Source organism: Calonectris borealis, chromosome Z (genome assembly GCF_964195595.1).
Source record: "Calonectris borealis chromosome Z, bCalBor7.hap1.2, whole genome shotgun sequence".
Classification (NCBI taxonomy): Eukaryota; Metazoa; Chordata; class Aves; order Procellariiformes; family Procellariidae; genus Calonectris; species Calonectris borealis.
Genome location: NC_134352.1, coordinates 1,693,290 through 1,721,096, shown reverse-complemented (window position 1 = coordinate 1,721,096; position 27,807 = coordinate 1,693,290). Strand labels below are relative to the sequence as shown.

At 36.7% G+C, this 27,807-nt stretch overlaps 1 protein-coding gene across 2 annotated transcripts in view; it reads right to left on the bottom strand.

The window, feature by feature from the left end:
• KIAA0825 (KIAA0825 ortholog) overlaps positions 1-27,807 on the bottom strand; it is a 261,914-nt gene that overhangs the window by 218,765 nt on the left and 15,342 nt on the right. For both annotated transcript variants that reach the window (XM_075136550.1, XM_075136551.1), the window contains 2 exons: positions 7,200-7,240; positions 6,910-7,049 (listed from right to left, as the gene is read on the bottom strand). In XM_075136550.1, coding sequence (XP_074992651.1) covers positions 6,910-7,049; positions 7,200-7,208 — 149 coding nt within the window. In that variant the 5' untranslated portion in view covers positions 7,209-7,240. Of the gene's footprint in view, positions 1-6,909; positions 7,050-7,199; positions 7,241-27,807 lie in introns of those variants that run through there.

Below are 27,807 nucleotides of genomic sequence, written 5' to 3'. Positions count from 1 at the left end.
TGGCCTGCACTCTGCCGCCAAAGGGATGGAGAAGAAGGCATTAGCAATGTCAATGGTGGCGTACCACTTGGCTGCCTTTGACTCCAGTTCGTATTGAAGCTCTAGCATGTCCGGCACGGCAGCACTCAGTGGTGGCGTCACTTCGTTCAGGCCACGGTAGTCTACTGTTAGTCTCCACCCTCCATTGGACTTTCGCACCGGCCATATGGGACTGTTGAAGGGTGAGCGAGTCTTGCTGATCACTCCTTGGCTCTCCAGTCGACGAATCAGCTCATGGATAGGGATCAGGGAATCTCGGTTGGTGCGGTATTGCCGCCGGTGCACTGTTGTGGTAGCGATTGGTACTTGTTGTTCTTCAACCCTCAACAACCCCACAACAGAAGGGTCCTCTGAGAGACTGGGCAAGGTGGACAGCTGTTTAATTTCCTCCGTCTCCAGGGCAGCTATACCAAAAGCCCACCAATACCCTTTTGGGTCCTTGAAATACCCTCTCCTGAGGTAGTCTATGCCAAGGATGCACGGAGCCTCTGGGCCAGTCACAATAGGGTGCTTCTGCCACTCGTTCCCGGTTAGGCTCACTTCGGCCTCCAAAACAGTTAACTCTTGGGATCCCCCTGTCACTCCAGAAATACAGATGGGTTCTGCCCCTTTATAGCCTGATGGCATCAGGGTACACTGTGCACCGGTGTCTACGAGAGCCTTACACTCCTGTGGCTCTGATGTGCCAGGCCATCGAATCCACACAGTCCAGTAAACCCGGTTGTCCCTTTCCTCCACCTGGCCGGAGGCAGGGCCCCTCGAGTTCTGGTCATAGTATCCATCTCTCACTTCTTGCAAACGTGAGTCAAGAATTCCTTCATTACAGTCCAGAGTAAGATCAGCCCTTCTACTCTGTCTGGGGAACTGTTCACTGGAAACTGGACCGTCGTGAGACAGGGTTTTCCTGAAAACTGGAGCAGCATTTTTCCTGAGAGAACCCCCTTGTGTGATTGTTTTTCCTTGCAACTCACGTACACGTGCCTCTAGGGTCAAGGTAGGTTTTCCATCCCACTGCCTCATGTCCTCTCCATGGTCATGCAGGTAAAACCACAGGGTGCCCCGTGGTGTGTACTTTCGATATCCTCTCTCTTGAGGAGAAAAACGCTGACTCCTAATGGCTGAAATACTGGTCCCTACAGGTGGAGAATAGGACCTATCGTCTTTGAGTTGCTGGACCTCTCGGGACAGTTTCTCTACAGCCGAGACAAGGGAGGAGGAGATAGTTTCTTCGAAATCCCGAAGTCTGCTAACCACCTCATCCACCGTTGGTGCTTCTTCCTCTTTCCAGCACAGTACTGCCAACGAACTGGCATACGATGCTGGTGCGCTCCGTACCAACTTCCGCCACGTGGGTCGGATGCACTGGACGTCATCTGGATCTTTGGGTGTTCGGGCGTCGTCCAGGTCACGATAAACCACCTCCAGCACGCCTAGTTCTCTCAGGTACTGGATACCTCTCTCCATAGTGGTCCATTTGCCTAGGCGATATATAACATCTTCCTTGAAGGGATACCTTTCCTTCACGCCTGACAGCAGTCGCCTCCAGAGGCTGAGGACCTGTGTCCCTTTTCCGATTGCTTTGTCAATACCCGCTTCCCTAGCAAGGGATCCCAGCTGTTTGGCTTCCTTCCCCTCTAATTCCAGGCTACTGGCCCCATTATCCCAGCATCGGAGCAGCCAGGTAACAATATGCTCGCCTGGACGACGGCTGAAATCTTTCCGCATATATCGCAGCTCACTCAGGGATAGGGATCGGGTGGTTTCCGTCTCGTTTATGAGTTCTTCCTCTTCCTCCTCCTCTCCTCGTGATGTCCCTGCTCCTTCATCATACCTTTCTAAACGACCTGATATCTGCTTCCAAGATTTCCTCTTCTGTACAGGGGCAACGGATACCAGCAAGGGTTGGTCCTCTGGTTCAGCTGTAGTGCCTGTTGCTGGGGTTTGGGTAGCTGCAGTGCCTGTCGCGGGGGCTGGAGTAACTGTAGTGCCTGTTGCCGGAGCTTGAGTGGCTGCAGTGCTTGTCGCAGGGGTTGGAGAAGCTACGGTGACTGTTGCCGGGGTTTGAGTAGCCACAGGGGTTGACATGGGGGTTGGAGTAGCCGCAGTGCCTGTTGTGGGGTTTTGAGTAGCCACCGTGTCTGTATCCGCCCCCGAGACTCGCCGCTCCGCCCGCCCCGATGAGGCACCGCTGCTTGCCCTCCCTCTTTTCTTGTTCCTGAGGGTTGATCTCTGGACAGTATTCCTGAATAGTTGTTTAACCCTAAACAAGGCCTGAACCACATTCAGGAGACATAGCAATATGAACATGCTTGTTTGAACATCCCAAGGATATTCAAAATTCTCAGGGAATATTGTCGACATCTTTGTGAAGAGGATAGAAGAAAAAGGAGTTTCTGACGATATGGAAGGGAAGATGAACAAGTGGGAGAGAGTGTCCCATCCCGTCTCCCCCTTAAATTCATTCTCCGAGGAGAAACAAGTGCAATTACCAATAATTTCTAAGAGGTGGTTCCCGACGTACAGAAATGACGGCAGTGCTGAGTACAGATACCAGATTAGACTTACGACCAACGATTTTATCACCTCATAAAACAGCAACAAAATGATAATCTTGGCCCAGTTCCGAATAATGATAAACAGCACAAACGGGAACATATACTGCAAGCAAGGTATTACATGACCCAACATTGAGAGCCAGCCCCACAACTTTGACAGCCAATACATCAACATTGTGACCAATCAATATAATGGATGCTTATAACAATTTTGCCTTAACACACTTTGGTCAGATCTATCATTATCTCAACCCTTCGAGCCCCACGTTGGGCGCCAAAAAGGAATGAGACAGTGTCGTGGTTTAACCTCACAGGCAGCCAAATACCATGCAGCCGCTCACTCACTCCCCCCACCCCCCCAGTGGGACGGGGAGAGAATCGGAAGGGTAAGAGTGAGAAAAACTCGTGGGTTGAGATAAAGACAGTTTAATAAAACAGAAAAGGGAGAATAATGATAATAAACAATGATAGAATATACAAAATGAGTGATGCACAATGCAATTGCTCACCACCCGCGCTGACCGATAACCAAGTAGCGATCGGTACTTCCTGGATCACGCCTACCGTTCATATACTGAGCGTGACGTCACATGGTATGGAATACCCCATTGGCCAGCTGGGCTGGCTGTCCTGATTATGTTCCCTCCCATCTTGTGTACCTAGCTCAGTCAGTAGGCACGGGAACTGTCCTTGGACTAGGAGGGCACTTAGCAACAACTGAAAACATCGGTGTGTTATCAACATTCTCCTCATACTAAATCCAAAACACAGCACTAGGAAGAAATTTAACCCTATCCCAGCCGAAACTAGGACAGACAGCAGTGCTTAATACCCTGTTTGAAACTTCTCCATTCCTTCGTTGTGAGGTATTGACAGTGGGAACTATTTCTATGCAAATCAGCAAACTTATAATCAACAACTGGAAAATGCCATACTAACATCCCTATTAAGGTACTTGCCAGACAGTCCTATTATTCGCAAGTTAAGGATCTTGTTAGTTGCTCAAATAATGTTTACAATTTACACTGAACAATTACGGGACAAGATGCAATGCTGTAAGCACTTATTAGTATTGACCTCACTGGAGCCCTTGAAAAAAGACCTTCATCAAAATCCCAGATGACTGAATTACTGTTAAATAGACAGAGAGTCAGGTTGAAGTTTATCAGATTGAAGTCAAATTAAGCCTTTGCAAAAAGCCTTACAAAGATATAGTCTCCAGTGTATTGTGGAGATACAATTTTTAGTAAATAATTTTGTTGAATTTTGAGTAATTGTTGTGTTGAAGAAGACCTAGAATACCTCACTGTCCTAGAGCCTCATAGAATTTATCACCACTTTATCACCACTAAAAGGCAGCCAATCACTCACTGAAGAAAGAATTGAATACACAAAAAAAGTCAACTATTGAAGAGATTTCATGCTTACAACCATTTTCAAGTTATGCACTACAAGCTTCGTTTCCAGCGCTGTACCTTCTTTTCTGCTTCGAAGTATTAAATATCAGCTGAAAGTTTAGTTCTGTGGATTGTGCAAAAATTAACTCTTACTAATTCTTAATCCTCCGTATTAGGAAAAAGAAATCCAAAAACTCAGTTTTGCTAAACAGTAGAAGTCAAAGCAGATGTGAGGGGAACGACTGAAGACAAATGGCCATCCTGATGAAATTATGAATGCAACTTCATGCTTTAGAATAACCTGAGACTATGATTGCATATAAAACTGGCCAGCAATGACAATGGTTTTGAGAGTTCATATTTACCTGCCTCTATACACTGCTGTAAAACTAAAGGTAACATTCAAGTATAATAAGAGCTCTGTTACATGATAGTAAATGAATGAACCACTTACTCCCTTAAAACTTACAAATAAAACAATTTCGCACAGATGGCCTTTTTTTTTTTTGTTATAGCACCAAATAGAATTGGTACAATACAAAAATACTGAAGGTAATTCAGCTGCTGGAAAGCATATCTGATTTGTCGTGTCACACAATTTTATAAAAGCTATTCAGTTGGAAGGCAATAAATGAGCATTCAAGTGATTTACACACTTTTGGATCATAATTTTTTACACAATGTTTTATTTTTAAAAATATATATATGCTGTATACTATTATGTTTATTCTCTGTGGTATAATAAAATCATAAATCTATCTGATGAAAAATGGATTGTATTCCAATTGTATCACTGTAGCGCATAGAGCTGCTCTTATCATACCACTTACAAAGATCAATGGTAACTTGAAAATGATTTCATTCCATGCTACCTCTAATATATTAGCAATAAAAGGACTCTTTTTAATTTAAAAGTCACATCAGCTGCTGTCCATCTTCTTTTAAACTCCTCTCCATTTCTGAAACTGACATATTACAGGAGCAAAATATCACCTGGTAACTACAGGGCTACTTTCTGATTTTCCTTGTGAAAATTAGTTTAAAAACTAGCTTAAGTGTCTGTGCAGCAGAAATACAAAGCTTTTCCTGACATGCATTGCTGTGTACCACACCCTAATCCAATTTCCTGCTCTTCTTGGATATAATACCATTTGGATCTTACAAAACTTACAGCAAAATACCTTTCTAATTTGTAGGACTATGTCTTTAAGATGGGGACAATCAGCCTTCTTAAAAAAGTAAAAATAGTTCCACTCTGATGATGTTAATGTAGAAAGTAACATAAAATGTTAACTGATATAAAGTACCATTAAAAGGAATGAACAGCTAGCCTGCTTTCCCATAGCCAAAAATTTTTTCAACCAGCAGCATACATTTTACACACATTAAAAACAAAAAGAGTAGTAAAGCATGCATTCCAAAGACTCATCTTGATAACAATTTTTCTAACTCTCAGGCTGACTCCGCATAACGATGACAAAATCACTTTTATTTGGTAGTTGAAGAGGTGACAACACATCTGCCAAAAATGCTGATGCTGTTTTTTCCCAGATATATCAGAACACAGCAACTCAAAACGTAAGTACCCGTAACTGTGTTATGACATCCACTAAAATCTAAGCAAGTATCTACATTTCACTGATGTCAACAGCTGGAAAACTGTAATATGAAATTTCACTATGCAGTGGTCTACAACAGCGTATTTCCCAGATCTTCACTATCATTGCTACTGTGGGATTATTACTATTGCAACTACATTTGTAAACACTAAGTTTTTAAATTAAAATGTTCAAAATGTGAGATATGAGTAAGATAAATAAAAACCCGAAAAATGTCTCAGCCTGGCATGAGCAATATAACAACAATTCAGAGATGACCTAAATCAGTTTTCAGTGAGACACAGCAATGGTTTATCTCCATTCTTTGGGAAGCTGTTTGGGAGCAAAGATCTCCAAAATGGAGGACCAAAATGTGGGCTTCATTAAAATTGCACAATCTTAAAACAGGTGTCATGAAGGGCATTCTTTGAAATCATACGACTCTATAATGTGCACTGTTATCCAAAGGCAAGCATTTTCAAAATTTAATACGAAATTCTGCTATTTGTTATATCTCTGAATGTACACTTACTTTTTTAAAGTGGCAATTAGTTTATCTGCTTAAGAGCATCTTTCACAGATCAAAGTATTTTAAAGGTACTAAAGAGTTTAGCCACAAAACACCGCCACCACTTTTCAAATAAGGCACAAAACCTTGAGCTGATTTTTTTGTAGTCATGCAAGAAAGCCACATCAACAGAGAACTCTTTCAGTACTCCACTGTTTCTATAGTATTGATATTTGGAAACCAGTATGCTACAAAGAAGTGGACAATGAAATATATTACAAAACAAATTCTAGTTAGAAAATCTTCTATCGCAGCATAACAGTTTTAACTGAAATAGGAAAAATAATGGCTTATATCAGAAAGATTATATATATATAAACTTACTTGCTTTTTCTACTTCCATTAGAAATGCTTAAAGAACATACTGAGTTCAAATTTTGCTTTTTTGTAAAATTCTGTAGCTCTTTTAGTGAATAAAAATTCTACCTCACATTTGTAGGAAATACAACTGTCATGGGAATACACATTTTCTTCCTCCACTATCACATCTACTGTAATAGTTCCTAAGATTAACATGATTCAACTGTTAAAAATAGTCAAAAAAAACTCTGTTACCATACAGAGAAAGACTATAGCACAAAAATTACATGGCGCTAAAACTTTGTTAAATGCTGAAGTAGTTAAGGTAAAATTACTACTGAAATAATTATCAGAATTTTAACCTACAACTAGAAAAGAAAGAAGAGAAAAGCCATATTTCTTCCTAAAAAGACTTTCACTAGTATTTTGGATACAAATAAAATACTCTTTACCTAGAAGAATTCTTCTGTATTTTTTCATCAAGATCACTAAGGATTTGTTGACACGCCAATTCTCCAGGAAGGACATTTAACAAACAATCTAAATTGGAAGAATCAAGAGAATACTCTCCTCCCCATTCCATTTTCAGAATCTGTAAAATAGATACAGAAAAGTGATTAAATAATGAAAAAATTCAGACAGTAATGATCAAAATATACAACATTTTATTCCTTGGAAATACTTAGATTAATAAGGGAAGTGTTTATATAGGGAATTATAAAATAAGTGTTGAATAGTAAACCTTGTGCATGCTTCTGAGTAGAGTTCTACAGAGACAGACACCTGTAAAATAAAAGCAGAGATAAATTTCATAGTATCTTGCATTTTTTTGTTTTTAAAAAACAGTTCTTTTACCTTAATCAGAGTAGTAGCTTTCTTCATTAATTTTTTTTTTTTTTTTAAGATTTAAAAGAAAATTCTCTCTATTATAACTGGAAACTCTAAAAATAAATAAATAAATTAGAAAGTAAATTTATTTTCTGTGTCCTTATACTTTCTGTCCAAGGAATAAGTGCTTTCTGGAAATTAAGCACAGCATTGCAAATAACTAGAGCATAAAAATCTAGACCAAAACACTATAATGTACCAGAAAACAAGTGCCATCTTGCTTTGAACACATTTTACTCAAAAAATACTTTGCCAAACCACAGGTTAAATCCACTGGCGTACTCAAACTAAGACACTAAATCCCAGGAGTCTTTACATCAGAAGCAAAGCATTAGCAGAGTTGTTTTTTCTGGTTTTTGTCCTTTCTGTTTTCTCTTTTTTGAGAAACAATGAAATTGATTTTACAATCAGTGATGACTTGCTACCGAAGTTAAAGAAAAAATTACACATTTATGTGTGTATGACATGAAGTAGCCAAAATTACATGAAAAGTCTACTATTTAGTATTTACTAATACGATTCATATTGCAGTAGCAACATGAGGGACAAATGTAACTATTCAGACGCACACACTGTTTGGGCAACAAAATATAACGAATTAATCATTAAATCATAAAATAGTTTGGGTTGGAAGGGACCTTTAAAGGTCATCTAGTCCAACCCTCCTGCAATGAGCAGGGACATCTTCAACTAGAGCAGGTTGCTCAGAGCCCCGTCCAATCTGACCTTGAATGCTTCCAGGGGTGGGATCCACAATCTCTTTGGGCAACCTGTTCCAGGGCTTCACCACCCTCATTGTAAAAAATTTCTTCCTTATATCTAGTCTAAATCCACACCCTTTTAGTTTAAAACTGTTACCCCTTGTCCTACCACAACAGGCCTTGCTAAAAAGTTTGTCCCCATCTTTCTTATAAGCCCCCTTTAAATATTGAAAGGCTGTAATAAGGTCTCCCCTTCTCTTCTCCAGGCTGAACAACCCCAACTCTCTAAGCCTTTCTTCATAGGAGAGGTGTTCCATCCCTCTGATCATTTTTGTGGCCCTCCTCTGGACCCGCTCCAACAGGTCCATGTCCTTCCTGTGCTGAGGGCTCCAGAGTTGGACGCAGTACTGCAGGTGGGGTCTCACCAGAGCACAGTAGAGGGGCAGAATCACCTTCCTCGACCTGCTGGCCACGTAATAAATACATTATTTTTCTTACAAGCAATATTCTTTTATGAAGCAATATCAGTGTTGGTTGGAAATTTACCTAGAGGCACTACTAGAAAAACAGATTGAGACTTATTCTGAGTGAACGTTCTACAAAACACATGCTCCAAAAGAACATCAGATTAAGATGCAAGGTCAAGATGATAGTTTTGGTCAAATACGAGTGTAGACCTACAAGTAGCAGAACTGTGCATTTCTTCAGCAGAAACGACACTACTGATTATGGTTTTGCTCTTTCAAAACAAAATTAGAACAAATGTGAAGGTCCTTTAGAGCCTAGTATCTCACACATCTGAATTAGCAGCACAATACTACAAAATATTTCATGGATATATCATTTTCTTAAATTCTCAGAAGCTACAGAATATCTCTTTGCAAATAAGAATTCAAAGACTTTTAACATTTTGGAACGTAGCTCAAACTTACGTCACCAACCTAAAAAGTTTGGATGTAAACCAAATACATCATGTAACACATTGCAGGAAGATCAGTCTTTGAATATAAGACTCAAAGTATCTTAACAGGTGTTACTGCAATTAAAGACACTGTAATTAAAAGTAGAAGTTAAAAAGCACTCTCCCAAATGCTGAAATACTTCAGCCAGTTATTCTGGCAAAAAAAACCAGTAGGCCAACTTGGGAAGGTTCTGCAACTTATGGTTTGACATTGAGCAGCGCTTTGCAAAATTGAGACAAAAGGAATACTGAAAATACAGTTGTTCAGTCACATATACTTATATTCAGACATGGTCACACAAATCCATTCCCTTTTCTCTTCAGCAATCTCTCAGAGTTTATACAGAATGTGATGCTAACTCCATTCAATAGCTATAACTCAAACCCATCTTTTATTCAACTACGGTTGCAGAATAGTCAATGATTGGTGTAAAATGTACTGTATAATAGATACATGTAATGCAAAAATAATAACAGTCTGGAATGATTCAGAGTTTTCATAAAATAGCTGCACAATTGAAGTTTTATATTTATTCCTAACTCTTCCTTACAGAATAGCCAAAAGAAGCTTATATTCATCAGAAAAATATCAGGATAGTTTACAGACCACTTACTGTTTAAAAAATTCATCACATGAAAAAAATCACCTTGTAAACATGACAGCCTAGTTTTCATGTATGCACTCCTGTAAGATTTCTATGTCATACTTCTTCGGTTCACTTGTCAAAACAAGGTAATTATTCCTTTCAGTCTTGGTTTATGGGAGAAAAAGCAACATTTGATTATTCAGTTTTCAAATATTGTTTTAGATGGTCAATAGTAACTTCTTCTTATGAAAATCTAAGTATTTCTCTAAGATAAGACTATCATATGAAGAAGCAAAATACAAAAATGTTTCAGAAGAAAAAAATAAGTACATCAAGATATAAATTAATAGAAATTGAGCAGAAATTCTACTGTTATTTAGCATAACCAGTGTCAGGGCCCCGAGTGCACTAACAGGCTTTAACTGCCTGATGACCTGGACTCTCAGCAGAACCAAACTATCACTCCGGTGCCCGCCCACTGGCCTCCCTTCCAGGATGGGCATCGGCTGGCAAGGTCCCTCCCCTGCCATTCGGGTTATCCCCCTTCTCTCCCGGCCCCCAAAGAGCAGCCAGTTGTTGTTGCTCCCTGATAGCCAGTATGATGCAGCCCTCTTCTGATGGCAAAAATCCATTTCTGTTAAGAAATAAATCCTTTTCTTAGAATTTTTATTATTTGTAATAATATGGGGACGAACTCTGTTTTGAAACTCCCAAATTCTTTCAAAGTATTTTAGACAGTAATAACCCATTTCTTCTGCAAAGGAGATTAATTTAACACTTGCTATTATGCTGCACAAAAAGTATCATCCCATCATATTTCTATTTACTATTACAGGGAAATATTGTATGTTTTGAGACAAATGGTCTTAGAGAACCTGCTGTTTGGTAGCTACTCAAGAAACTTAACCTATGTACAGTATAGCTTCAAAAGAAATACTTTTCAGGTCTCTTATTTTAACCCACATTATCAATGCAATTTAACTTTACTGTAACAATTCCCCACTTCTAACAAGCCTGACATTAAGAACCAATTTTTATTGAAACAGTTAGGCCTAATTGAAAAAACATTATGAAACTTTCAAGTTGGTACAACAGATACTTCTTGTTTTTTCGGTTCTTACAGTGTTTACCACCGAAGAGCACTTTTTCTTTTTTTTGTGTCAATCAAAAGGAAGCAATCTTCCCATAGAAGTCCTATGTAAAATGATGCTTAGTTCAAATTGGATATTTCTTCATTCTGATACAACAATTCAATAAACATCATTGTAAAAACCTTCCACTAAAAACATACTTGGGAAATTCCACAGGATTTCTAAGATTAATTTGTAATGTTTATATTTACTATAATAAGCATTTGTTATCAGACATATAGTTTGTAAAAGTTGTGTGGACCTAAAATGAATAGATTTTTGTATGAGTACTTTTGTTGAATTTACATATGCACAATATACCTCTATGTATGTATAAAACACAATATTTAACTATAGGCTACAGTCTAACATACTGTAGATATGCAGCTAACAGACATCCCCCACTTTTTGACACAAACACTATTCTTTTTAAATATAGGTTATGGGTCTTTCATTACACTGGGTAAAACATTACTAGGTCCTGTTTATAGAATACAAATCCATTCCAGCACTTTTAGAAACTTTGTAAATTTTGACAGACTTATTTATTGGTAAATATTCAGTACTGTTACTCCTTTATTTCCCTATGGCACTTCAGCCAGTTAAGATTCTTGTTTTGACTTCAGTGCATTTCAGATATCATAGGACAGCATCAATCATGGAGAATGTCAGGCAAATTTTGTATTATAGTTACACAGAACACCTTGGGGGGCAAAAAAAAAAATTAAATACAGTTTTAAACTTCAGTTCACCTGGAGTTTCCTCTGAAACAATTGCCAAAGTCTAATGGAAAATTAATTAGCTGGGCTGTTAGGCTCTTTGAAAAAAAAATATAGTACATATGCGTTCAAGAAATCATAGCAGAACTAAAGCAGGAAGATTAAAGTTAGACATGGTTTCTCATAATGTTTGATCACACTTTTTTAAACTTCCAACTAAACTTTAAACTTTCATGGGTTTTCAAATGCCCTGTATACATACATGCAAACTCTAAGTAAGAAGCCTCAGGCAATATACCACTTCATACAATGCAGATCCAAAGAGATGTGTCTTTGAGCACTATAGCACCTACTTGAGCAAACACAGTAGGTTTTCAGAAAAAAGACAAAACAAACCATTAAGTTTTCAATAAAATCCAAAGGTGGGCTTTTATACACACACTACTGTGTATAAAATAATCTAAAGAAGTTATCTAAACCTAAACAGAATCTACTACTTAAGCACTGGCGATATTTAATGGAACCAACAATTTTATGGGGTGTCACATTAAGTAAATGATGTATATTTGGGTAGAAGGTCTTAATTCCCAGTATTTCTAACCTGTTAATGCCAGAATATGAGGCAATATGTAATAGATTTATTCCAGAAAACTGAAAATTAACAATTAACAATCTTAATTAAATGAACCCCCCAAAATTTTAACATAAATGATTTGACAAAGATAGAGAATTAAATACCAAGTTTTTGTGTAATAGCTGAAGAATAAAATAAAAAAACCTCTTCAACCTCATTATGCCAATTTAGCTTCCTGATTTATTACAGAAAAAATGTTTTGGTTGTATCATAACTTCTGTTATTCACCACAACCAGCATACATGTGTAAACAAATCTCTTTAGTGGATAAAAAACTGGCAGACTGATATTGTTTTGTTCAAACCATTGATTTCTAAAGCAAGATTTGTATAAACCGAATCTCATTATTTTACAACTCCACCATTCAGTCTTTAAAAAGTCATTCAAGAGTTAAAGAACACATGACATGTCATTAATTTAATTCTGTTAATGCCAATGTACCATTAGCTCTTGCATAATGGGACACTTATTTCCAAATACTTCAAATATTACCTTTAGTATATTTCAAGATAACTTTTAAATAACTATTTATATTTTGAATTTAAACAATAACTTGTACATATAAAATATTTAGAAACTATTACCTAATACATTTATTCATTTAGCAACATTTTTTCCACATAAAATATTCCACACTTCAGCACAAAATGCTTTGTCTAAGAGCAATCCAAGCAGCATGGCAATCAAATTTTCTGGACTGTTACTTTACAGCCAATCTAAATATTTGAAAACTTACTTTAACATCATATGAGTTTTACCCCTAGAGCTCTCATTCCACTCATACCCAGGACAATAAAAGAAAATTGTTACCATTAGCACTACTTTAAAAAGAGGATGTCAATGTAGCTGTGATTTGAAAACAGGGATATTTCAAACTGCAGCACTATATGTACAAAGAGCTAGTCAAATCATGGAAGCTTTTTTTCTGATACTGCTTCTTATCTTACAGGAGATATCTCTTTATTGCCCTAGCATCCTTGCAAAACTAAAAGGGGATGAGAGAATTGACAAGATTTTTCAGCACTCAGCTTACATTTTCTAACCATCATCCTAACAATGATTTCCTTTATCTATCTTTAGTTGCACAACTGTTCCCAGCCGCTTTACAGCACAGAAGATGTCATCTGCAATCGCACAGCAGGCAGCAACAGCGATGGCAATGGCTTGAGATAATACTATTCAATGTGAAATTCCTACTGTTCTGGACTCCACATCGTCTCAATATGTAAAGTTTTTTTGGAAACCACATAGAGCTTACACAAGAAATACATTTAAAAATTATAATTTTTACTCTACTCTGACACAGTAGAAGCTTCTTACCCAATTTTCTGTGGTAAAAATCCTTTCAAAATTGTTTAAAATAAAGACTGGTAAAAGAAAAGGAAGAAATTAAAAATTCTATAAAATGTCTACAAATGAACATAACCTGCTTTTGGTTCTGCTAATAGGAATGTATTGAAGATCGCTATTTAAATTTTCCAATTTACCTTTCATATTCACCTATTTCCCACGCTTTGCTGAAGCATACACATAAGCATTTACAAAAAGAATACCATATTGTTCCAGTAAAAAAAACATTTAATGCATACAAAAAATAGTCTTCATGAGGGTTGTATTCACAAAATATTTTGAATGCCACAAGTAACTTTGAAACAAGTTTTATTAAAAACATCTTGTAATGTTCCTCCTGCAGACTTTCCACATTTGCTGTTGTCATAAACTTATATTTAAATGTTAATTTTATATTCATCAGTTATTATTCACCACACACATAACACATTTTCCTTTATATCTTTCAAAGAGAGATCCTCAGTATCTATTAATTAAATTTGTAACCGTATGGAACAGAGTTTTTCTCCTAAATTCTGCCATTGTAAGACACAGCAAATAAAAGAGTGGGAATAAGATAGAACCCACAGTGGGACTGAAGAAACACAGTCCTCACTGTGGATGAAACAGAAAGCTGTGCCTTGTATCTAAAGCTGTAATAGCAGAATGCAGTGCTCTGATCTAAGGCAGCTGTATCAGCCATTGAATCATCAATACTGCCTAAAGCCTTGAAAAAGGACTGGATATGTAGCTGTCTTAGAAATCTTCCTATATGAAAAAATCAGCTAAGGCACAGTTCTGACAAATAGCATATGCTATTATTTTTAATATCTGTGGGTTTTTCAAACTATGTTGCTTAGTCCTGTTTTCTAGGCATATGTACATGCAAAAATTTAAAACTAAGATCCATGAGTTCTCCCTACTGCCTCTCCCCTATTCTTTGAGTCACACAAAGTGAAATGTTGAGAATACAAAGCAAAGGAATCAGCACTGCTTTTTTAGATTTCTGCTACTTGGGACTGGTAAGAGATGTTCAAAGACAAGGAGAGAATTCTCATTTACATAAACTTAATCAAACACTATTGGTCAAAGGCAGTGACTTCAAAAGAGGAACATGCCATCTGAAGTTGCAAGGAAACTCCTGAGGAGTTATGTCAGAAGAAAGGAATAAAGCATAACATGATTTCATAACCTTCAGAAGAGAAGAAATGGCCATTTTCTGAGTAGCACTTGAGTGAAGTCCTATATCACCTTTGTGTCTCAGCTAGTAGCTAGAATCCCACAGTGTACAACATCCAAGATTCAACGTTTACAAACAAGCCATTCTTAGACAAGGAGACCACAAACATTAAGCATCCTATCTGTGAAAAGTCAGTGGCTTTCTGTACCTTATTATTAGTCTTTACAGTTACTAAAACTGTAAGTGTGACAACAACTGTTTGTTGCACACAAGTGTGCCTTTTTTGTTTTTTTTTTCCTTTTCTGGCTTTCTTTAGGAGAGATAAAAGCAGGATTCAAGATGCCTCTTCTCACAGAATTGTTTTCTGTGCCTGTAGGTCTGTTGTATTTAATAAGTTAAAAAAATGGATAAACCTGGTGCAATGTTGCCTTTTTTAGATATAGTTTAAGGCCTTGCAAAAAAAATTCAATAATCCACTTTTCTGCCGTTGCCACATACACCCAAACACAGCATAAAATCCTCTTCTGCCACTGTCCCCCATTAAGACTACATCAATCAATCTCATTGTCAAATGGATATGCTTTATCAATGATGTTTTAAAAATACTTTTCAATTACAAAAATAATTACCCATCAATAGATTAAAGTAATCACTAATGCATAGACAAGAGAGTCTTAGAAGCCTAGTTTGAAATACCTACTGTTATGTTTTCTCATCGTCCTTTTTTTTTGACTAATGGTATTTGCCAAGAAAATACACAATAACTTCAATAATTTCAAAATAGCATATAGTATTTAATTTATTTTCTACAGCTACAGCTGAGGATCATAATATTGAGTAAATTTTGCATACTGGAATGAGAAAATGTCCGAGACTAATAATTACTTTCCCCAGAAAGGCTGCATGGTATTGTGTTTCTTCCTGAAGGACAAGAATATAAGAGATCTCCTATGTGTGAGACTAACGGTGCAGCTACTGCAGAATTGTCTTTCCAATTGGCAATAAGAGATGCTATTTAGGGATAATATGTGAGTTTTCTCACTTTCTGTCACTTATAAACTCAGAAAGAAGAGGCAATACTTTATAAACCCCCATATCCCTCCCAGAACTATGCTCTCAAAAACACCTGCTACAGCCCTCCTATCTTGCCTGTTATTAATGTCTAAAATTGCACAGATTTATAAGGACTGCACTGAAGGAACTAATCTTTTAACACACTGGTAAAGAACCTAACATATATCATTTTCAACTAAAAACCTTAAAATACATACTAGCTACTTCTATACTAGATCATAAAAGCATTTTCTCTTCTTGTTTATTGGAAAAATCCTCCAACCTGACACAATACTCTTTGAGGACAATGGTATTTAAAGGAAAGAAATTTCAAGACCTTTGAGGTCTTATAGTTCAGTAGATCAGATACAGAGTTGTTAGAATTTTAACAGGAAATAGCCTTCCAATGAAACTATTATATTTAAAAAGAATTACAAAAAAAGTCTGTGACCACAGCTTTTAAAAGGTAGGCTGCATTTCAGTCCCTTCACTCCCGCACATTCTATTTTCTTCCATTACTTCTCAATTTAAAGCTAAGAGTTTGAAAAATGTCAATTTTATAAAAATGAAATACAGAAACTCTCCATAGAGATGTCTCCTAAGTGGGTCCAAGTTTATAGTCACAATCTTAAAGGCTTGTTTAGTAGTATAAATGTCATGGATTTTTTTCTTCCCAAATACTATTATTAAAGCTTCTTACTAAATTCTACACAGAGTCATATGAAACATTTTACTGACAACTGTAAATGTCCATTAAATTTCCTTTCTTTTTTTTTTAAAAAAATCTTTCATATCAAAAGTTTAAATTAGTTTTTGCTGGCATAACTCAACCTGTAAAGGTTTCATGCCTAATGCTCAATACATCATTAAGATACTATAGGGTAATGCAATCACATACTGCTTCTTATTCACCTATGATTTTCAACTTCAGAAGCACTGTTAAGCTTCTGGTTTTCTCTCCTTGAAAAAGAAATCCGTAAGTAAAATAATGACACTCTACTTTCTTTTACCAGGTACCCTGGAGTATGTATACAGGAGTATACATGATCTAGAACGTGTTAGGTATTTTCAAGCTTGCAAGACAAAGTCTTGTTTTAATAAAAAGCATCTGCTTGCTTCCCCTACACTCCACATCCAGGAGTATGCAATGGAAACATCAAGCTGCTTAGTCAGTCTCTCACCCAAACCTTCAAAACAGCCAATACATCAAATCAGACTTATCTTAAGGATGCAATTTCCATCTTCGAATTCATAAGAAACCTTCACTGCTCTTATTCAAAGTATACCAGCAAATTCATGATGAAGCCCAGAAGAGACAAGGTATTTTGGCTGAGAATATTTCGTTACATACAAACTGTAAGAGGACAGCAAAGCAAGACTAAATAATCTTAAAGACATCTGTATCACTTCCTTTCAGAAAAAGGCTTTTCACCATAGCGTAAGTGACAACGGTGACATACTGCCTATAATAACATCTTCGTCCTCAGTGTCTATAGCCTTTTCTCCTTTAAAGCACAAATATGTGGAATGTAGGTTAAAAAACACCGTTATTTCCTGCTCTTTTTTATACAAAACTCTTTTCTATTTAATACATTAATTGCCTTCTCATCTTCTATTCCTCTACTTCAACTTTTTTTGTGTTCCTGCTTTTCAGTCTACTTTCCAAAGAAAATGGGGTTTATGCAACCATTGTCTGTGTATCTGTCTTTCTCCACGCTGTCCCAGGAGCACTCTCTCCCCAGTTTCAGCCAAGTTTTGCAAAGGGGTAGAAGTCTCAGAGTTTACTAAGTTACAATAAGTTTCAAGAAAATAGTTGCACAAATGGAAAAGAAAATCCCTGTAATTAACTCTGATGAACTTACCCAGAATTTGTAATTCAATGTAAGAGACAAAGCCTTAAAACATCAGGTATTTCTAATTAAAGATGCTGTCCTGCTGTGATGCTGGAAAACGGAAAGTGATGACCCTAGATCCTTAAAATGTCAGGGACAGGATGAGGTTGGTACTTTGCAAAGAGGTATGACAAGCATCAGTCCTCCTGGAGGGATCACAGTAAGACACACATTTCAGCATTTAGTGATAACAGCTAGTAGCTTCTGTGTAGATAATCCTTATTCTGATTTATGCTATCTGGAGGTCTTGGGAAGCCCAGGGAAAGAAAGTCAATCTTCAAAGACCTTCTGCAAAAAGGAACTGGATGAAAGTGTGAGTGAGAAATGAGCACAATGTGACTTACGCTAAAGGCATCTACTAGCTAGCGACTACAGAGACATCTAGGTAAGGCACTTGGAAAACACCTCACCAAAAATGAGGACACATCTCTAAAAGACTCCCTATTGTCTAACTGCAGGAAAATGAATGGATTGTCCTCGGACAACTGAATTGCACATAGGATGCTCGCTGCTTGGCAGATGAATCACACCTGGAATGTTTTTAATAGGAAATAGCTCCAATAGGCAGAAGCAGAAAAAGCAACCTGACGGAGACTCTGGGACACTTTGGCACCATTTATACTAAACAAGTATGTTCAAAGTCGTTTTAAGTACTGATGATTAACCTCCGACACATCCAGAAGTGTCTGCTTGACTCCTCTCCTCCTTGTAACCAAGCAAAACACTGAGAGGCTACCTGTGGTCCTTCAGCTTACTCAGATGCATGAGCAACCGGAGCTGCACGTTCTGTGTTAACATTGTACTCAAAACACAACATGAATGACCAGTGGCGTTGGGGAGACCCCAGCACATTCAAGACAGTGTTTTGAAACAATCATGAAAGGTATTTCCTGACATCAAACCTCTTTGGAAAATGTCAGCTACTGTACTCAGAATGGGCTGCTGACAGAAAGGATGTGGACCTTGCCAGAGCAAAGTCCCAAGGCAGGATTTGAGGACACAAGTTATGATTAAATCCAGAGGTTCAGATTCATCAGACACTTTCGAACCCTCACTCAGAATGAGAACCTACGTGAGGGGCACACAATATACCAGTCAGAAAGACGCATCTCCATTGAATCTCAGAACCATATCACCTTCTATGTCTGTGTTTCTGAGTAAGTTCTCAAAACTTAATTTGAGATTAATTTGCATATTGCTGCCTCATGTTGCATAAGAAGTTATTCAGCAACACAGATGCAGAGGAAGGAAAAAATCAACAACAAATTCAAGAAAACAATATGAAGATATGTGTGGATTCTTCTTGAAAATAACGAGAAAATTAAGTGCCAAAACTGCAGAAGACATGAGACTCTCATGACTGTGATGTAATTGAGAAGAGCATCATTGTTTTATGTAACTGAGAGGAACTGAAGCAATGCCAGATGCACAGCGTCCTAAACATTATTACATAAAGTATGAGAAATGGGAGGACATAACTGCAAGGCATATTGCCTTTAACTACACTGTTTGCAAAATACTGCCCTCCAAGTCTCTCCCACAAGAATTCTACCTCTTTCAGCCAATAATCAAAAAACAAATCTGGGTTGCTAATAAAAACTGTTGACTCAAGGACTTCTGCCTCAGTCATCACTGAAGTTGGAAGATACATGATAAATAACACAAATAAAAAGGATGATCTGGTTAAGGGCTATGTGTTCTTCCTTATACCAAGTTCTGTGCAAAGTTGGATAAATTATCAAAATCAAAATGTTGTTCTGTGACAAATGTTGTTACTCATTTTCTAGGTGCCTAAACGAAACATAATCATGTTACATTTCTAAAAATTGCCAGACGACTTGCTAATACTTGGCATACAAACAAGATCTTAAAAACAATATAAAAGAGAATTTTAGATTGTACTATTTCTTAGTTTAATTAATTGACAGTTTTTAATTACCAAAACAGAACAATATTTCTTTCATTTTTACTTAGAAACATGGTTATTAAAGACATCGTTTACACCTTATCTTAGATGTATTCTTCAAAATAAGTTTTCCAAGATCTTTGTAATTAAGCAGTATGCAAGATGGGAAAAGGAGGAAAAGGGAAAGGGAGGAACAGGGAAAGGGAGTTGTATATCCTTCTGATTTGTTCCTGTTGCTTTCATTTTTTTCCCCTTTTAGTTAACAGAATTCTTAAAGCCTACTCAAAAACCACACTAAAAAGGGTGTATTTTGTCACCTTCAATTATATTGAATGCATTATTGATTATATTGTGAATGTTTCACCTAATACTTTACACATCAAATTATTTTAAATATTCAACTTTTTATTCTCTTAAGAAATAATATTTGACTACCAATGTTTTCAGTTTTCACTTTTTTCCAAAAAAGATAAAAGTGAGGCACTGAGAGTAGTTCTTTAGATAAGGCAATTTTTCTTTAAAACTCCTATATTACATAAGAAATACTGCACTTCTACAAATAAAATTTAATGCAGTAAGTCATACATATTTTGCAAATAAACATTTTATAAAGAAAAGTTGTTGCTTTCTCTCTTTGCAACCAAATGTTGCCACACTGACAGAACTATCCAATTACACCAGTTGTTGGCATTCCCCAGGAGTCTTTTAAATTACATCATGTTTTTCACTGGCTGTGTTCCTCACATCCAGCTGCAACTCTATTGAATACAGCAGGCTAAACGGGCAAGCAAATCCTCAAAAGCTCACGTTTCTTGCCTAGTATTTTATTCTCACCTACCACAAAACACTATTGCCTAGACTTAGCCAAAGTTAGCCAAAGTATAGATAAGTAGGACAACAGACTATGGTTGCCATGGCATAAAAGATATAAAGTATGGGTGTTACAGATAGCTCATAATCAGAAACTAAGGTCAGATGTTTCTGTGCTGGACTTCTGAATACTGGAAGTCCATTCAGACATAATCTGGGTACAATACTTACTAGGGAAGATGTAAGAATAAAGTAACATTAGATAAACTGTAACTTTAAGGAACCATTACACAGTTTCTAGAAAGATGATTAAACAGAGCAAACTTTTAATAGTTTAGAAATAAACGCTTTCTTAAACTTACACTCTTGTATTTTCTTACACTTACACACTTACACTTTCTTAAAGTGTGTAAGTGAAAGATCTGAAGAAATAAATTTTTGCAGCACTGATTGTTGTTTAGACTATTTTATAAAGATACTGTGTTATATTCATGTTCCAGTCAGATCATTTCAAATAGCTGACTAGAAGAAAACACAGGAGAGAGAGTTCTTAACAAACCTGTGAATTTCCAAAATATGCCATGAAATGTGGCAAGAACCTGCATAACTGGTGTAAACAAGGAAAAGAAAACCAATGCCTTTTCTGGGTTATAGTCCAAAGGACTTCCTCCTTCAAAGTTGTGTCCATTTACTGACAACAACCTCTACCCTCTCTTGAAGCTACTCTACTTCTTAATACCACATATTCATTGTCATCTTTCTTACAAATTATACTGTTGATTTTGACTCGGGTTTTAGACATTTATTTCTCAGATCTAACTTAAATCACCCATAGTTTCAGGCTGCTACTCCTGATCCCTTCTTAATATGCAAGTTAGTCATCATGCTAGCATCGTTGTAACAGACACCAGAATAGGTGCCAGAAAAGAACTGTAAACCTCTCTTGGGTAACTGGTCAAAAAGGTGTAATTAGTGAATTTGGATGTTATTCATACTACTGCAGATGAACACAATTTAGTAAGATAAATTCTATTCAGATATTTTCAGATATTAATTTTTAGAGCTTCTCAGTGTTTCAAAAAATCTCAGTTCAAAACTATTAAGAGGTCTCAACATTTTCTCAAAACCTTTGTGACAGATGTAAGAGTCCCTGCTAGATCAATAAGAGGCAGATCCTCTACAGTATAAAAATAATTATAATGGGACAGTAACATTTAGTAGAGAAAAATACAAAATGCTGATGTTTGTCACGTACCTTTTACTCAATTTCATTTAAGTGGAATTTCGTTTGTGACCTCTGAAATGTGGAAATCTATTTCACTTGACAGCCTAGCAAAATGTTTTAATACTGAAAATGCTTACTTAGTATAATGCCCTTGCTTTAAAAAAATTTTTCTACTCACATCACTTTTCTATTTCAACAAGCTTTTAACAGCTGGTATCACAAACAGGCAGGAGATTAACATGTTACTTTACCAAAATACAGCATTAGTTTCTAGCTCCAGTGGTTATGGAAACAACAGCCACCACATACTATCAAAACAAATCAGTCCTTTAACACCGGCAGAAACGTAAAGGGGAGATTATCCCTTAGAAAGCAACAAGAAGTGTTTAATCACTGTGCATGCTAGATTCTGCTGAGCACGGCCTCTATAGAGGCCCACCAAAAGCCTTTGGTGACCTTTATCTCCATTTCTTAGGAGATGTCTTCAGGAAAATATTCCAGGCCCCTTCCCTTACATTTGGCTGAACAAACCTTTGGGAGAAGGTGGTGGTGTGGAAAGTGGATTTCTGCTAATCCCAAATACTAGCACTGTATTATGATCGTTTCTTAAAAAAAAAACTAAAAAAAGACACACCTTTGCCACAACTGAAAGCCCTGCACTAAAAATGAATTATACAAGGAAAGGTGTCTCAGCTGATAACTAAACTACGCATTTCAGTAGGAACCGAAATGTTAAATTACATCTTCTCAGACTAACCTATGCCAAAATGTAAACATATGTATTACACTTGCAGTAAAAATACCACGTTGTATAAATTGTGAAATGCATTTGTGTTGTTCAACTATCACGCACTAACATGAACAAGCAATGAGGAATCTGAAATTAACTGTGGAACGATGCAAAATAATTCACATTCACTTTTGCCAGGAGCATCTCCTCTGATCTGCTGTGTTAGGAATCTCTAAACAAAAGTCTTACCTTTGGTACTTGAAAACACTGTAAATACTGAAATGCTACGTTTTGAGTTTATTATTTCTCTCTCCTTGCTCTTCAGACTAATTCCACAGAGAGACATTAGAAAACGTAGCCTGATCCAAGTAACCTCCCCTTTGATGAATACTAGACACAAGGAGACAGAGATGGATTCCAACAGAACAGGGATATATTCAAAATTTGGCTGAGTAACATGGTAAAATCTCCAGGAAGGGCAGCTCTCCCTCAACCCTAACTAACCTAAAGTAACTCCACACAAACTGTAACTTGAATTTTAAATGTTCTTCTAATTAAGTGTTTTGTAATTTGTGTTACTTTTTTATTTCTGCACTTGAAAGTACTTGTGCACACAAAGCATTTAAAGAACACTACCACTGAATGATGACATGGAGATGCAGAAGTAAACATGAAGATATGCAGTTGATATTTGTCACTGTTTGTCCCCAAATGAAAGTCATTTACTAGGGGGAAAAAAGGAAAACCCTTCCAATTTCCTTCAAAGTGACAATCTCTCACTTGTATGCTTTTATACCATGATTAATAGTTAACAATAGGCTACATAACACAGAGCTATAACACAATGCTGTTTACAATGAATTATGTCCTATCAGTAGCTGAAGGAAGTAAAGAATATCTGTATCTCTAAGAACCAATAAATGCTTGGCCATGAAATGGCAGATAACTAGCTTGCTTTTCCCTCTCTCTGGGTAACCCTGCTTGTCTAACTTCTTCGTTATTGTTTTTTGTCAGGTGATGAACTGCTGTGGCTCAAGTGTATTCTGCCACCTCCCATTCAGTATTAACATCAGAATGCCATCTCACAGCTGCGATCGACTGTTGAACTCATGCTTCTAGGCACAGCAAACCCACCTCCACCATTTAAGTTTGACATAATTAGTAATTCCTTGCACTGAAAAGAGACACAAAGTCACTAAAACGGCATAACTGCTGTCAGTGCATAAGCATGCTATAGCATTGTAATATTACTAACAGCATAACCTGTGAAAGCGTGTAAGCATTTTGTAACTCAGCTAAACAGAGGCACACAACTACAAAGGACCAAACAGAAACTTACGGTATTGTTGCACAAAAGGGGCTCAAGAAAACATGTGCAAACAGGAAAATGGGCAAGATAAATGAAAAGTATACAAATAAAGCAGGAAATATGTCTGTTGGAACCAGAATAATCCTGCAGAATAAACAGAAAGGATTCCTGGCAAAACCAGAACAAGTCCTGATCCTAAAAAAGAAAATCAATTATGTTGAGAGCAAATGAGATCCTCCCTATCTTTTTGAGGAGGAGGGTAAGAAGCATAAAATACAAAGGAAAAAATTCGGGGAGAAGTTGCTTATTGGGTTCACGCTTTACCTCATTAAAGAGGTAAAGCTGCTTCAGTAACTAAGACCATCAAGGACCCAAGCCATCAATGGTAGCTATGCTGCATCAGCTTTGAGGCATTGTGTACTCATAGTTTAGGAAAGCTTCTTATGGACTAACTGTTTTAATCTTGTGTGATAATGACTGATAACAACGAAGAACTATGCGTATGCTTTATTAATGTCAAACTGGTAAAGTATCGCTTCGAAGTGTGAAACTGGCCTGATTTATGTGTCTTCTATACACTACCAACACAGCAATCTCTAACTCCCTAAGTGATAAATATACACACACTTATATTCAGTTGCAAGCGTCACACTACTGTGAGTAGAGTTCAGTTCCTAGTTCTACTACACTTAACTCCACTATAGAGCAGGAATTGGGTAAATCACCTACTCCTATTCTTTAAATTTGATTAAAACGGGAATACTATTTCCTTCCTCCCCTTTCCTTTTTCCTATTTATATTGTGAGCTCTTCTGATTAAGGACAGTCTTTTACTATGCTTAGCATCAACCATCATTGAGGCAGGACCTCAGGCTTGTAGGTACTATTTCCATCAAAAGAGAAAACTGTAATGCTAATCTGATTTTTTTACAGTACAAGTACATGCTTCTGCAACTACAGAACGACACATTTAATTTCTTGCACAGGAGTAGCTCACTGCTGTGTCTTTTACCCCCCTCCAAGACTGTCCTGCACACACATTTTCAATCCTCTTTTATTTCAGAGTCTATTTCAGGGTGGTTGTCTGTGTTTCACATTCCCCTCTCCAGCCCGCATCAGGGTCTGGCACCCTCCTCTGACATCACGAGTTTTGTGTGCTTTGTTGTCGGAGCACCTGCTTTACCAGTGTCCCCACTGTGTTTTTTTAACAGCGTCCTCTTCTCTCATGACTGTCCTTACTTTGCAAGTCTGTGAACAATTCTGTGTAACCTCTTTTCCCTCAGTCGTTCTGCTCCCTTACCCTTTTTGTTTTGGGAAGTGAATCACTCTGGATGCTAATATGCTTCGCTCTGCTGTGAAGACAGGTGAAGATGAGAGACGGGACTTGCTATTCTGGCATGGCTTAACTCTTCAAACATTGCATGACGTCGTTTGAAAGATACAAAGCTACAGCTATGCAAAATAACAGCAAAGGCTTTCATGTGTCACCTGTTTTCCTTTCAGTTCTCTAATTTCCTATAAAATCATAAGACTCTACACTGAAAATTGCCCCCAAATAGCATTTTTTGCAAAGTTCCCATACTAGAAAACAGAAAAGGAAACCACATAGAAATGAAAGCAACCTTCAAACTTGGCTAATCAGATGTCTTACTTCTGCACTAACTTGCCTATTCAAAAATTGAAAGTTTACCTATACAACCAAGAGATAAAACAAAGGATTAAGATTAAATAATACATTGTATGTTCACTAAACACCAAAAGATGCATAGTGTGCAGCTAATGTATCTTCAGCAATTAAAAATTCAGCTATATGAATATTGCAATAATTTAAGATTTTAAATTATTTATCTCAAAGTGGCAGAAAAGATCACTATTTAAAAATAACATGCAAGATGCAAGTCATGAAAAATTGATGTGAAACAGCAGTCTTTAAGACTTGAGCTCACTTTATGCAAAACTATTAATGCTAAAAAATTGCTACCAAAATCCAAGTCATTGGAAAAAGAAATTTTATGACCTGTTCCATCAATTCTTAATCCTCAGTTTTATTCCCTCTGAAGTATACTAGCAAGCTGTATGAACTTAAAAAAAGGATAAAGAGTTGTTGCTTAAATCAAATCACAAAAGGAGAAAATTAAATTCTTTCTGAACCACTCCCTTTTTCCTTCCATTTGCCCCCCTAGTCTTTTGTTTTCTGCTACAGCCCCCCTCTCAAATTTCCCAATGAAAATAAATGCCGGATGGCTTTGTGTTAAGTCAGAAAAATCATCTATAACTGCATTTTACTGTATTTTCTGCTTAACATATCCCAACAGTGAACCTAACGTTTAAAATCTATCATATCAACATAGTCATCATGATCCAAGCTGCAAATAATAGAGAGTGTCACTGTCAATTTTGCTTTCTCACACTTCCTTCTCTTCACCTCGTCTGATTTTAATAATCCCTGTCAAACCACAAACAGTCCAAATTACCTTCTTGACACAGAAGCTTTCAAGGAAGAGACAGAATCTCAACTTTCATTTAGCGACTACAAAAGCAAGCTGTCCGACTGGACAAATATTATTTCCACTCTTGACAATCTCTACAGTAAAGCATGCTTTTTAATTTTCACTGAAGCTGCCAAGGGTTTGATATAAGCTTCTTGTTTAGCGTAGATTGACTCACAGGATTAGCAAACCAACAACTGTAATTGTGTTTAAAAAAGCCAGCACTTTCAAGTCAAAGAAAAAATTGCTTGCAAAAGGTAACAATTGCATGTCATAAGCTAACTGAATTAAGAAAAAGATTATACAAATAATTTCAATTTTGTAGATCTCATAGGATCTGTTTCAAGATCATTTTACATTTCTAAGATTGACCAAATGGTTGCTGCTAACATGTAATATAAATCAGAATTTCAAGGAGGACAACTTTATATTCAACTACATCAGCAACAGTCTAAGAAAGGTTAGCATTTGACAACAGGAAATATGTTCAAGGCAAATAAGCTTCTGCAAAAGGATGTGATCTGTAATCATTTTCCTCTCTGTTGGCTTGCCTTCAAAGTAAGCTTGATAACATAACTCGTTGCTTCACATATATCAGTTTAAAAGTAATTGATTTCTCTGATGAGGCACAGTATTGTATAATTAGCATTCTATTTGAAGTTTATGTGGATTATTCAAAGCATAATACATTTTTATATAAAATATTTTCTTCACATAGACACACACCAGTCTCTCTAATCATCTAGAAGTCTATTGCTTCTGACTATTTTGACTTATTTAAAGTTGCAATCAGGTTTTGAAGTGTTACTAGCTATAAAAAAAATACAGAATAACCAAGATGCTTCCTATCAGAAGCCTCACATAAAGTATTTGTTTAAATATCTCAGATTGCCTATCCCATGCACAGGCCTAATTTAAGACTAATCAAAGCTCTTTTAAAAGATTCTTTAGTAACTAGACAGAATACACCAAAACAATAAAAGCCTATATTTGAGGAATCCATAAAATCACTGTGAAATGCAGAGGCATAGGCCTACATAGTGTTTAAAGTTCCACAGAAAGACAATTATGCTTTCTACTAATACAGTAGTATTTTAGTGTTCTTTTAACAGTTTGGGCTGGCAACTGGCTCTCCATGACCTTCATGGCCAGACATCCTTCTGCTTGCCTTTTTATTCTGTTTTTCTTTCTAGTGAAGAGTAAGAGTTTTAACAGCTTACTGTATTTTTCTTCTTTAGTACTGCTAGCCGGAGCACAATTTTAATACTCAGCAGTATATTGATTCTACCGTATGAGGTCTCCATCAGATTGGGCCTGTATGGGTTTTTTTATTCTAAAAAAAGGATCTGATCAAAAGATCACTTAAAGGAGAAAAAAAATTATATAAGTAACAGAGACCAATGGTGTTCTCAGTTTTAATTAAAAGGACATTGATTTAAGCCTCTTTAAGTGAGTGCTTAGTCTTGACTATGTCTTGACTTCTAGTTAACTATCAGTTTGAAACCAGAGCAGAACTCATAACTGGTATCAGCTAGATTTATGCATTAAAAAAGCACAGCTTATATATCATTTAGGGTTTAAGCACTACCAAACACAATGGAAGTAGGAGATAGGAAAAACATCCATAGAACAGTATATTAAAGTACAAATATACTGACTGATATGAAAGGGTGTCTACACCACATCTATTTAACGGTGATAAAAATAATCGTACAAAACTAACTGGTGTGCAGTTCTGTAACTATCAGGGAAGCTAGATGTTTTTAATTTTTTTAAGACAGGAGCTTCTTACTAATTCATAAACCATA